General features: G+C 40.2%; 1 protein-coding gene across 1 annotated transcript in view; it reads left to right on the plus strand.

Moving 5' to 3' along the window:
* Positions 1-10506, plus strand: part of LOC104696106 (potassium voltage-gated channel subfamily KQT member 1-like) — an 81330-nt gene extending 70824 nt beyond the window's left edge. The window contains exons 12-13 of the mRNA XM_019292722.2: positions 7074-7188; positions 9468-10506. Of these exons, the coding sequence (XP_019148267.2) occupies positions 7074-7188; positions 9468-9483 (131 nt within the window). The 3' untranslated portion in view covers positions 9484-10506. The remainder of the gene's footprint in view (positions 1-7073; positions 7189-9467) is intronic.
* Positions 10507-12873: the final 2367 nt, after the last annotated feature.

Below are 12873 nucleotides of genomic sequence, written 5' to 3' on the forward strand. Positions count from 1 at the left end.
CACATCCCTCCTGGACCAGCTGTGGCAGCATTTGGGCCTCAGGTGATCATGAAAAGCAGATTTCTGTTTTTCCTGCTGTCATAATCCTCCTGCTGCTGCCAAGAGGCACAATTTAATAGCTATTAATTAATGTATCTACTGTGCAATTCACTCTTTGGGTATCTCTGATGCTTTGCTTCCCCAGCCAACGAGGAAAACGTGTTTTCCAACCTGTTGGCCGGACTTTACCCACTAATACCTTCCATAACAGCCACACAGACTTGAATGGGTTTGGAAGTCCACTTTTTTTTGTGTCTCTTTAGAAGAAACAGCTTTCATAACAAAAACAAAAAAAGCAGTACTTCTTTTCAGGAACAGAGCCCAGAGAGAGGAAATGTTAAAACGAAGGCGACCTTGTATTTTAGAGATGGGAGATTTCTGTGATTTGGGTTGAGAATGAGAAACCCTCTAGGATTCAGTTATAGGCTGCCTGTTTGCCTGCCCTCCTTCTTTTGGGGCCCTTCCAAGCCAAACCATGACTCTATAGTGCATGTTGGGCAATAATATGAATATTTACTGCATGGCTGTAGATTGTATGTGGTCTAACTGCCTGGATGCTTCCCCCTCTGGCCTTCTCCCTCTCACAGGAGAGGGATAGGATGTGGCATTTCAGGAGTAAATGGAACTCTGCCAGCCACAGATCTTTTCCTATGCATATGGAAATGCCTTTAAAGCCTCTAGTTCTTACAACGAAACTTGTGCCCTCCACCTTACTCAGCTGAACAGACTAGAAGATCCCAAATGCTTTGGGTTGGAAAGGACTTTAAAGGTCATCCAGTTCCACCCCCTGCCATGGGCAGGGACACCTTTGACTAGCCCAGGTTGCTCCAAGCCCCATCCCTTTTATTGTGAGTCATTCCCATGAAGAAAACTGTAAACCAATCCTGGTTATAATACAACCAGAAATATACAAGTTCATGTATCTAGATTGGTAGCTTTTCTTTTGTCACTTAGTTCCATGTTTCTGTGAATGCTTTTATCACAGCACAGTCAACATACATTTAAAAATGTTGTTCAGATTAAACTGGCAAGGAAAATCCGTGCTTAGTGGGTCTGAAAGGGGCTGGGCTGAGCCCAGTGGAGATCCCAGCTCGGTATCTGAGCAGATAGTGAGGGGCACCAGCACTGCAGGGCTTCTCTCCTGGGCTCCATTAATCCCCAGTTGCCTTCTGACAGCTCCTATCTGTGTATGAGGAGATCCTTGCAGCTCTTTGTGCAGTTGGTCCCTGACCACTTTCTGAGTCTGTCAACAAACCTGATTGTCAGTGAGTGCCAAGCATTGCACAGGTTCAGCAGAATGGACACTTGCTCACTCTACAAGTTATTTCATACAAAATATTCAGCTGAATTTTTTAGGCAGATATGCTGCATTTAAAGAAGTTGGTTTTGAAATATGTCTTCTAAAGTAGACATATTTATGATGCTGTAGAAAATGTTTGGGGTTTGTTGGGATTTTTTTGTTTGTTTGGTTTGTAATTTGTGGATTTTTTTCTGGTTTTTTTTTTTGGTGAGCATTGCATCCTTCTCATTTGCTAGGTCTGAAAAGGATGTTCAGGCAGCTGGGTAGATAACACATCCTCATGTGCATTCAAGAATATGTTTAATTGTTTCTCTCTGCGTGTTTTCCAGCACTACATGCCTTTTTCCAGTGCTACATGCCCTTGTGATTTTCAGTAATGTGTTGGTATTCATTTACATCCCCGTTCTGTCCCATCAGCCCTACAGGAGTGATTGAGTTCCAGGGGTGTAAGGCAGTGTGTAATTTGGCCTGCAGGCTTATCTAAACAAAAGAATGTACAACAAATAAAGGCAGCATTAGTGCATTTTGAGTGCTGATTGTTTCAAATCAGATACACAGGAAACCAGATGTTGAAGTTTATCTAAAACACTTGCAGCCCAATCTGTAACTACAGCAGGAAGAGTGCTTGGCACTTTTTGCATGGAGTTAGCAACATGTCTGCAGCAAATACAAATTTATTCTTATTCCTCAATTCACCTTTTCAGATGCACTTTTATTTCTATTCTGCTGGCAAACCACTGCTTAATTAATTTTGGTGTGATTCTGCAGGATTTTTTGGGGCAAAATGCAATTCTTGTGCATTGTCCTGAACTTGAATCAGCCACATCTCGAATGATGATAATAAATTTAGCTGCCTAAATTTAGGTACAGAAAGTAGCTTGAGCTTTTTTAACTGTGCTGGGCACTTGTAGCTCTAAGAGTTGTGTAAGGGACAATGTGACTGTGTGGCATTTGCAGATGGCTCACATTTGAGTGCATAGTAAGGATTTAAAAATCACAGCTTCAGATACTCAGATTTGTAACAGTTTTACATGAAACTAAAGTAACAATATCTTATTTAGAGTAACACTGAGTGTACTCCTGACACCACTGGAGCTTCACACAGTAAAGTTCTTATAACTTTGATAAAGAAATTATTCAGTCCATGCCAATTATGTTTTGCTGTATTATTCCAGTGGGACTCCTCAGAGGAGCTCGAATGCCCTTTGCCTGCTGAGATGAATGATAATAAAAGCAAAAAAAGAGGGCTTTTAAAAGCAAGCTGGTATTCGGGTGTCAGACACTTCCAGGCCTCTGGGCTTTCATAAGCTGTTAACTTGCCTTTATTTTTCTCAGGAAAGTAAGGATTTGGAGATGTCCCAGGCTAGGCCCCAAACCAGTTTGCCTCTATACAGCTTTACAAATGCAGTATTTTTAAGTGAGATGATACAAATTCCTGCCTCAGGGAAGTAGACAAGATGTAACAGAGTGATCTCACAGGCAGTTCATCCCTGTGGATAAAGGAAGTGTAGTTATCCCAGGGATTTTCTGTCAAGGTGCAGCCTTACATACGAAATCATGTTTATGTCCTATGTATTGCTGATACTGAGCAGTGCAGCCTGGCATTATGAGAGAGAGGGTTTTAACAGCTTCTGATCTGCAAGTGATAATGAGACAGTGGCACTGAAAGAGACCTGCTTTTTCTTTTTTTTTCACCTTCTTTATCTGGGAGGAGAATAGTGCAAAATCTTCCTTGTTATTTTGTCCTGCTGTTGCTGGGCATTGCCTGTTGGGGAATGACCATGACAGTACAGTCCTGTTTTCTGTCACATTTATAATTCAGGAGCTTGCCTTTTCCCCATAACACAAACACAGAAGTTAGTGTAATATAGATAAGGAATCTAAGGTTAGCTAAAGCCAAACAGCATTACAAAAAATATCTCTGGGTTATGTTTTGATGTGTTTATTTTATGATTTCACCATTTTAGAAATTTAAAGGTATATGAAACTTGGCTTTCTTTTTGCTGTTTGATTTAATCTGTTGATCTGTTCCAGGGATCCCTGGGTCTGTGGTGTTCACTGGAATTTGTTGTACTGGTGGTAGATACTATTCTGTATTTTCAATTTGCTGCTTCCAGCTTTTCAAGCTCATTAAATATTATATATTTTATGATGAAACAGGTACAGCTGCTTCATACTCTGAGTAGTAACACATGGAAAGGATGGATGGTTCCTCTTTCTTTTCCTCTTCGAATTTCCTTGCCTCCCATGCTTAATACTACTCTGCAGCATCAAATGTAGGGCATTAATTCCTATAAAGTCAGTTTGGACAAGGAAATCTTATGAAAATAAATATAGAGAGGGAAGACAGAGTTGTTCTGGCTTGAGCTGCAGCTGCTACAAACTACCATCTGTAGTAGCTGGGCCTTACAACTTTGAGTTTTATTTCTGGAAAACATCACTGCCATGTGTTGAATGTATTATAATGCTCCACATTTCCTCCAAGTGAAAGCACTATCAGGAATGATTATTATGAATTACTTTACTGCTCAGGAGCTTATAGGCTTCTTGACATTAAAAAAAAAAAAATTGTTCCTTTTAGTGTGATTTTCGGGAATTTTGATTTATGACTGAACATTGCTGTCTAAATGAGTTTTGAAAGTTCAAGGAAAGTGAGTTAACTTCAAAAACTGAGTTGGTTCCAAAGTTTTTTGAATAAGAAGATAACTGCTCACAATTCTGACAGTCACTTAAAGGACAAAAAATATTTAGAAAGTACCATGTATAACATGCATTTACCATTAGCATACATTTAGGGACCAGAAAATGTTATTCATGTGTTAATATTTTAAAGCAGAAACATATAGAATTAATGAGTGATAAAAGGATAAAGGGAAATCAGTATTAAACAACTTTTATTAGGGTTGCACGGATAAAACAAGTATTCTCTGGTGATGGCTTTAATACTTCACAAAACTAATACTTTGAATTGAGTCAAGTGGCTCTGAGAGTAGTAGGGAGTCTCATAATATCACCACCCAGATATGATGAGCCTCAGAGCTGTGATTTCTGCTTTAGCTTGATATACTAGAGCAGCACTTCTGTGAGCAGCTTTTTTTTCATTTAATACTTTTGAGATAAATCTAGTCTGCAACCAAAATGGCAAAAATCATTCTGTCCATGGATCTGACCATGGAAGCATGGGAGGGCAGAGGGGAAGCAGTGAGGCAATCTCTGAGACGTGGCCCAAATACTTAATTTTATGGAGTTAAGTACGCAAGTTCCATTCAGCTGATAAAATCAGCTATGGAGTATGTGTTGCACAACTCCTGTTTGCATAGAATACATAATCACATCATTGCCTTTTTCAAAATGCTTGCAGGAATGAAATGTGCCCTCCCTGTGGAATGAGACTGCCACAGACAATCACAGCAGTCCTTACTGAAGGGAAAACCTGAGTGCTTTTGCCTTACATAAAGACACAACAGAAGCTTGTCCTGGTTGTGCAGGTAACCAAGCAGAGGCAGTTAAATCCCAGGATGAGGTTCCACATGTCCCAGCAGAAGGGCCCTGGTCAGAGAGCAGGCTCCAGGTGCACCCTGCAGGAACGGCAGAGCCGCTCAGCACAGCACACGGGAATCATGAGGAAGCGAAGCTTTCGGAACCGGCTCCTGCCGTTGGCCCCCTTTGCTCAGAACCACCGTGCTGTGGAGCACATTGCAGTAGGGAACACTTCTCAGGAAAGGAGTTAGCAAGCCTAATGTAAACAATTAGGGGTTTTGGGGATTTTTAGGAGTGCCTGGATGCAGGTTGCAAACAGCGGTGTGATGAGTCAGAGAGGTGTTTGATAAAGCAATGTGGACCAGAGCCCTAAAATGACAGGACTAAAGTATCATCCCAAGACTTCTCATGGCAAATGCATCACAGTAACTTTAGTATCCATGCTGTGCTCTGAAGGAGGCAAACTGCCATGAATTAACTAGGCCCTGCTCTGACCCTTTCAGCAGTTCACTGTGGAGTAGGAATTGATAGCAATGCACAGTTTTCCTTTTAATCTGGTGTGCCTTATATGGGCACAGCAATTTAACTCTGCCTGAGCCCACTCCCAAGTGTTGGTAACTTCCTATGAGGAAAACCTTACTGTAGCTGGAGCCAAAACTCCCCCAGCTGAATTTTGCAGATGTGATCATGTGCCATGTTACTTGTTCAGAGATTGGTGCTTCCCAAAGCCATACTTCAAATATTGGACCTGTGTGTTTCAAGACTTTGTCTGGAAATGAGGCCACATACTTCTCTCACAGGAAAAATGTCTTATCAGGACAAATGCAGCACTGTCAAGTCTCACAAAATAAAGCTCCTCTAGAACAGCCAAAGTGTCTCAGTAGTGCTGTGATAGCACAGAAGTTCATGCTCCTGGTGCCTGGAAGATTTGGGTTTCCCCTGGAAACACAGTTTATTTGTGATTAAATGCAGCAGATGTAAGTAAAACAGCTTTGTAATCTTATGTTCTTTGTCAGTGTTCAATTATGCTATTTGATAATTCCATTCCATAGACTTCATTTTCACTCCTTGCCATTTGGGTTATGGCTCTTCCAATAGTAAGCTCTGGTGTTGTAAGCTTTTTAGTATTTACCTTGATTGCAGTCCAGCCAAAGTGTTGGTTTGGAATTAACAGAATAATTAAACAGATTAAATTTCATCAATTTAATTTTCTAGGAGGCAAGGTTTCTTATTTCTGTCATGTGGGTTGTTACCACAGCATATGCAAGTGACACTATTTAGTCTTTACTTGTTTTGATGCTTGATTTTAGTGATTCACCCACACCCACAAACACTTTTTTTCCTCCCTTGAATTTGTATGTTTCATCATATCCATTTTCCAGGTTAGACTCTGCCAGCTCATGTGCCAAGCTTTCAAGGATGATCGGAATTAAAATTTATAGGTAGCTTCCTTGGAAAATGTTAGGATCACCAGGAATGAACTTCCTCTTTTAGATCACAGCAACTTAAGCTAGATATACTTTATAGCTTTTGAACAAAGTTAATATAGGAAAAGGTATTGAAGAGAACTTGTGGCAGAAATAGCTTTTGAATATTGATGCAGCTGAACTTAGGCAGGTACCTGTACACTGCACATTTATGGTGAAGTCAGCCCTATATTGGATGGAAATGAGTTTTGAGGGTAGATTTTTATAAAACATTAGCTTTTACCACTTACAGGGTAAAATTCTCTGAATTTTGCAGTGTCTTAGTGAACTCCTTCATGAATTGGCCATTATATGTTTCCCAAATCTGTAATGGAATTTGTACCTTTGTAACACTTGGAACATGAGCTAAACTCCAGCACAGCTTGGACCCACCATGGTTATCCTGCAGAGCCAACTGTGTCCAAGCACCTGAGGCTTCCTGGCTCATGGGAGAAATTTGGAACACTGGTGACTGTACTGACTAAAGAGCATTTATATTCCAAGTATTCTGTTTGTATGATAACAGCATTTTCAAGAATAGTTTTAAAGGTATTAAAGCACACATATCAAATGGTGTTGAGTGAGGAAATGGAAGTCTGATTGTTTGTATTGTCATGCCCACACTGATATTGCAGATGTGGTGAATTTCTGTTCACAGGAGACAGCCCTCAAGAAGACAAACCTCTCTTGTAAGAGGTTCCTTGTGTCTGAACTATGTATATGGCATGCTAAGAGCTTTTAGATTTGTCTCCCTAATGTATTATGATTTCTTTAAATTATTTGTGCAGTGAGAAGATGCTTGGAAGGGCCCACCCAAGACATGTCACGGGCCAACAGCTTCACTGATGACATCGACCTGGTACCTGAGGAGTCACCACTGCCACCAGCATCTGACGTGGCACAGTGAGTGAGCAACAACTCCTTAATTGATTACATAAATGCTCATTAGTAGTCACTGAGTAAGAGTTATTCTTTGGCTGGCTGGCTGCACTTGAAGTGATTGTGAGTTTGATCTTTTTTAACTAAATGTGAACATTTCCTACCAAACGCAAGTTTAGCCTGAAGTTTGGTGGAAGTAGCCAGACACTTGGAAAAGCAGCACTGGTCTGTGATGGGTGGCTTGCAGTCCTGGTGTCTTTTTTGTTCCACTTTTTAATGCAGCTGACACAGTTCCTGAGATGGAGCTTTACAGGCAGTTCTATACTTGTAGAATTCTCCATCAGTTTAAGCTCTAAAGCAGTCCTAATATGAATTGTTTGGAAACCTAAATGAAGTAGTCATTTATAGATACAGCCTGAAAATAGAAAGGCTGCCTCATGTAATATTTTTATAAAGCAAGCACACTTTTAAGGAAATGATGTTCCACAAATATGAAAGTGAAATTATTGTCCAGGACAGAAAATCCCCGTTAGCAGGGAGTTCACTGCAGTTGTTGAATTGTTGCTTTTACTTGGATTAGCAAATATTTCTAGAAATAAATGTAATAATCATGCAGGACAACTCTATATTGTGCTTTGGCAGGATCTTGAGTAACCTTTTGTCCTGTAATGGACATGTCCAGTTTTGAGCATGGGGATTCTGGAGTAAATTTCAAATGTAAAGCAAAGCATTAAAACACAGAGCAAAGCCTGGATGGACCAGAGCATCCAGGTGCCATAGTAATGTTTTATCTTCCATCAGAAACCAATACAAATAATGCTGGTGAGGAGATCTCCCAAGTTAGCACACTCATGAAGGTCTAGCTGTGTTTGGACGTTATGGTAATGTTGGTGAAAAACTCACCTGGGATCACCCTTGCAAGAGAAAATATGGACTTGTCACTGGAAAAAACCCTTTAGTAAATATCTGAGGTTGGGGAAAAAAAAGAAAAGAAAAGAAAAGAAAAAAGAAAAGAAAAAAGAAAAGAAAAAAGAAAAGAAAAGAAAAGAAAAGAAAAGAAAAGAAAAGAAAAAAGAAAGAAAAGAAAAGAAAAGAAAAGAAAAGAAAAGAAAAGAAAAGAAAAGAAAAGAAAAGAAAAGAAAAGAAAAGAAAAAAAAAATTGTTGCTTGCCTTCAGATAGGGAAAAATATCCACAGTGGTGTTCAGGATGAATTTGAAAGCAATGTGATTCCATTCTATGGTGAGCTTGCCTTTAAGATGGTTTCTTTCACATCCTATGTTTACTTTCTGTCCAGGGACCTCGTACAGATGATGTGTCTGCTACACCTGTAGTAACTATGTTGTGCTTTCATGCCAGATATCCTGGTCCATGTATTTTCCAGCATGTAATATTGGCCTTGCTTTCAAATCAGAGAATTCTAAATTGTTCTATCAAACTGGTCCTTTTTCTTCTTTTTAATCAGCACAGTGCAAGCAAAGGGTTTTGCATTTGAGAAACACCCCCCGCCCCCCCCAGTTCTAATCTTATTTCTGCCATTTAGTGCATGAAAAATTATGGTGTTGTGTGTTATGTTGTGTAGTGAAAAGTGTACCTGCATTTTTAGCTCCTATTGGTGTTTAAATGCATTTCTCCCTTATGGGGGGAAATACAAATAGGACTTACAGAAAGATAATCAAATGCAGAAACGAAAGAATAAATTAAAGTATGGAGAGATTTAAAGTAATGTGCTACACAGTTTGAAGTAATATACTATGAAATCATTAATTCCTCTTGATGTGGATGTCAGGTGCATAGAAACAGAATGATCTTGCAACTGAATATTGCTAAATTAATGATTTTGATGTTCTAGGCCCCATGATAAAAAACATGTGTATAAATTATAGCTTCTGAATATTTTTAAGACACTTCAGAGGTATAGAAGACAAAAGGCCAGAAATTACAGATATACTATAAAGGTGCCATTTAACAACAAAGTCAAAACATCATTTCATGTAGTTTTCTGCTTCTAAATTGAGCATAGCAGTTTTCACCTCTATCACTGATCATCTCATTTTGTATGTCTGCATTTCTACCTAGTAGGATGCATTCATGTTAAGAGTTGTCCTGATTCTTGAGCAGAAATATGTAGTGTCTCATTATTTAAACCATGAACTTTATTAGAGAAGCACAGAACGTGTTGTATTTATGGATCCAGGTTTAAACTCCCAAATCCAGTGCAAACAGATACTAACACTGTATTTACCTGATATGCACATCAATATTAGATATACTCAATGTAATTATTTATCTTGTCTTTTGGCAGAAGTGTAAGCAGGTAAGTCTTCATGTGTGCTGCACTTGGCTTGGGTGTGTGAGCTTTCCAAAACAGCATGGCTTCTGCTTGTCACTGAATTAGGCCAACAAATCTTCATCCTAGAGTCATACAAGCCGTCAATGATTAGACAAAAACGCTTCCAAGAGTAGAATTCAGCCAAAGGGGGGTGTGTATGTGTATATATAAACACACAGTGGGCCTTCCTTACTTGCAAAATAAGTGAAAACTTGGCTTTTACATATCAGTTCATGCCAGGATCCCACAATGATGACAGTTTCACGTGAGGCACTTTGTGAACTCAAGTTTGACTATGTGGAGCTGCCAAAAGCTCAAGTTTTGTTTGCCTTCAGCAAGTGTTTTAAGCTACAAAATCATTCCTGCAGTAAACCTTTATTTCAAAGTCCATAACTGGTCATTTTTTAAGCTTCCTGTGTTGATTATTAAACATGGTGCCAGGTCTATAACTGTAATGTTTGAGGGTTGTTTTCTATAATGTGAACAATACATGCTTGTGAAGTCTGCTCTGCTGGATGCATGATAGGAGAGATTCTCTCTGATGACATAAGCTTTGCTTTAGGCCACACTCTCTTGCAAATTCCCTTCACTGTGTAGGAAGGGCAGATGATATCCCAGGATAACAGAGTTCCTACCCTTGAGCCTTGTTGCCTTAGACAAACCTCTGTCACATCAACCTGCACATGTGTGTATCACATTAATGTCACTGTAACTCAGGTGGGTTTTGCCAAGCAAGCACCAGGGTAGAAGCTGTCAGTAAAATCAAGCAGCAAGCTTGAAAATGTAGCTTGAGAGACCTTTCTGTAGAAACACAGCTGCTTTGGATCCCTTGGATAGCTGGGACAGTGTTTGTTTCTGGTGATCCCTGCATAAGTGTGAACAGCTCCTGAGCCAGGGGACAGAAGCATCACATTCAGTTTTTAACTCTGTGGCTGCCTGAAGTTCTTGCTGAGTATCTCTGGTCCCTTCCCTCAGGGCCAAAATTCCCATATGCTGCTGACCTGAGTAGAGCTCTGTTTGTTTATAATGGCTGCTTCTGAGGTGTCCAAAGTTGAGTAAGAATGATGTTGTTAGAGATTAATCAATTCTGAAAGACTAAATAAATATGTTAATTTCACTCAGTTGATGGGTAGTTCTATTTTTAGCAATAAATGTTTGGACTGCCTCATTGCCTGATGTAATTACTCGCCTAATATTTCAAATTCTCTGATGAACAGTCAAGAGGGGACTCCATCAGTGCATCACTGAAGTTTTGCAAGAGTAAAGGGGACAACTGAATAACTTTAAGACTTGGTATTTTACATTTTTTTTTTTATCTCCAGCTGGTTCTATTTTTATGCAGATTGTGATGACATGAACCCTTGGCCGCGACAACATTTTCTGTCATACACCCCAGAGTTAACCTTCCATCAGGAAAGAGCGAATTTGGCCAATAGACTGCACTGAAAGATTACACCAACCTGGTCACAGATAGCACAGTCTCAGGAAAAATATACACAGCAGCAGCTTTAGAGGCAGACATCCTGTTTTTGTTTTTCAGAGCTCTGTGGTTTAAAGCTGTGGTGTCTCAAGCTCTTTCCACTGTAAGGAAAAGCAAAAGTTAGAAATTCTATATGTCAGCATGGTTAAGCAACTGTGGTTGAGTGTGCATTTTGTGGCTCCCTGAGGTCACCCAAAGGTAAATGTCAGCAGGTCCCCGGCAGGGAGCAGGGCAGTGCTGCTGCAGCACCAGGAGGAAACCTCTGGCAGGTGAGATCCACACACAGTGCCCACGGTCAGTGGTGGCTGCCCTCAGGGGACAGCTGAGCAGGAACTCTTCAGCTGGAACAGGCTGCCAGGGAACTGAGAGCTCCACCTGTTCCCCACAGGGAAAGTGGGGCTTAATTATTTCTCATGGGCTGACAGCAAGACCAGCAGTTGCTCTTCTTTCCAAGACTCTGTCCACAGCAGAGTTAAGCTGTGCTTAGGAACCATGGGTTTAATCCAGTCCTGGCTAAAACAGTTCTGTGCAGAGGTTTAGAAAGCATGAAGGTGCTTGTGTTGGATTCCTGTGTATGTGTGTGTGCTGTGGCTATGAAAACAGCTCTCTGCTTCAGTCTGAGGTCTTGAAATAGTGTAACAAAAGCACAGAGATCTGAATGTAGAAGCAACCTGATTGATGTCCACTGTTCCCACCTCCTCCAGTTTTTTATTTCAAGCTTATAGCACAAAACTGGCTCTTAGATTGTACAAGGGAGATTTCACCTACAAAGTGATTAGCAGGACAACCTGGCATTAGCACGTGGTTATTAAACAGTCCAAGGAACCCCGAGGAGGGGGGAAAGATAGACCTGAGGTGAGGCAATGGATGCAAAACAAACCTCTTGTAACAGAGGGAACTGAGACTCCGAGGGTGAGGGTGACTGAATGCCTTGCTCTGGGTCATCACTGGTGAATCCTGATACAAAAAGAGCATCCCAAATTAATCTCCAGTGGTGAGCAGGACCTTCTGTGAGGATTGAGGCCTCATGAAGCCAGGGGGTTGGGTTATTTTTGTTTGTTGGTGTTTGTGCTCACTCCAGGCTGCCTGGAAGAACAGACCAAAGCTGTTCCCCACCTCACCAGAGCTGGGTTCTGCAGAGATTGGGGGGTACCCTTAGCACTGCTGTTTACTGGGGTGGAAAATCAAATTTGTATTCAAAGGAGGATGCTTCATGGTTCATCTTGGAATGTAGCTTTTCTCTTTAAAACAAGTTTAAGAACAGTGTTGGTTTTGTTTCTCTATGGTTTTTGGTTTTTTTTTTTTTCTAGGGGAAATAGGTTATCATATGATTGGCAGGTGTGAAATATGACTAATTTCCTTCATTGCCCACTAACACAGAAATTTTATACAAAGTGAATGGGACAAATGGCAAAACTTATGCAACGCCTTAAAGCTTACATTAGATGTGCTCAAAAAATATGGTCATTGTTAAGTTCTTGAAAAAAGGGATGCTAAACCCATCTTCTGACTTTCAGCCTTCCACTATCTGTAGATGGTAGTGAAGGTTTTATCAGGGTCTTAAGAATAGTTTTTGTCCTTCTTTGTCTCTGCTTGAAAATCTAAGTGTGCGACTTGTAACACCAAGCATATGTTCAGTCTTTTTATGGTTTTGATCTATCTCTGCCAGCTCCATTTATCTTTGTCTTTTTATCACAACTTCCTCCTATAGCTTATTGCTTTTAATCTTTTTAAAGAAACAGTTCACCTTCTCAGCAGCACCTCTATCCCACTGAATATAATATATAATCTAGTCTAGTAATTAGATAGTGATCTTGTGTAGGATAATTGCATCGACTATAAACTCATTAACAACACTTTTATTACTAAAATGGTGTTCCTGGGGTGCCCCACAGTGAC

The sequence above is a fragment of the Corvus cornix genome, chromosome 1A, assembly GCF_000738735.6.
Source record: "Corvus cornix cornix isolate S_Up_H32 chromosome 1A, ASM73873v5, whole genome shotgun sequence".
Lineage (NCBI taxonomy): Eukaryota > Metazoa > Chordata > Aves > Passeriformes > Corvidae > Corvus > Corvus cornix.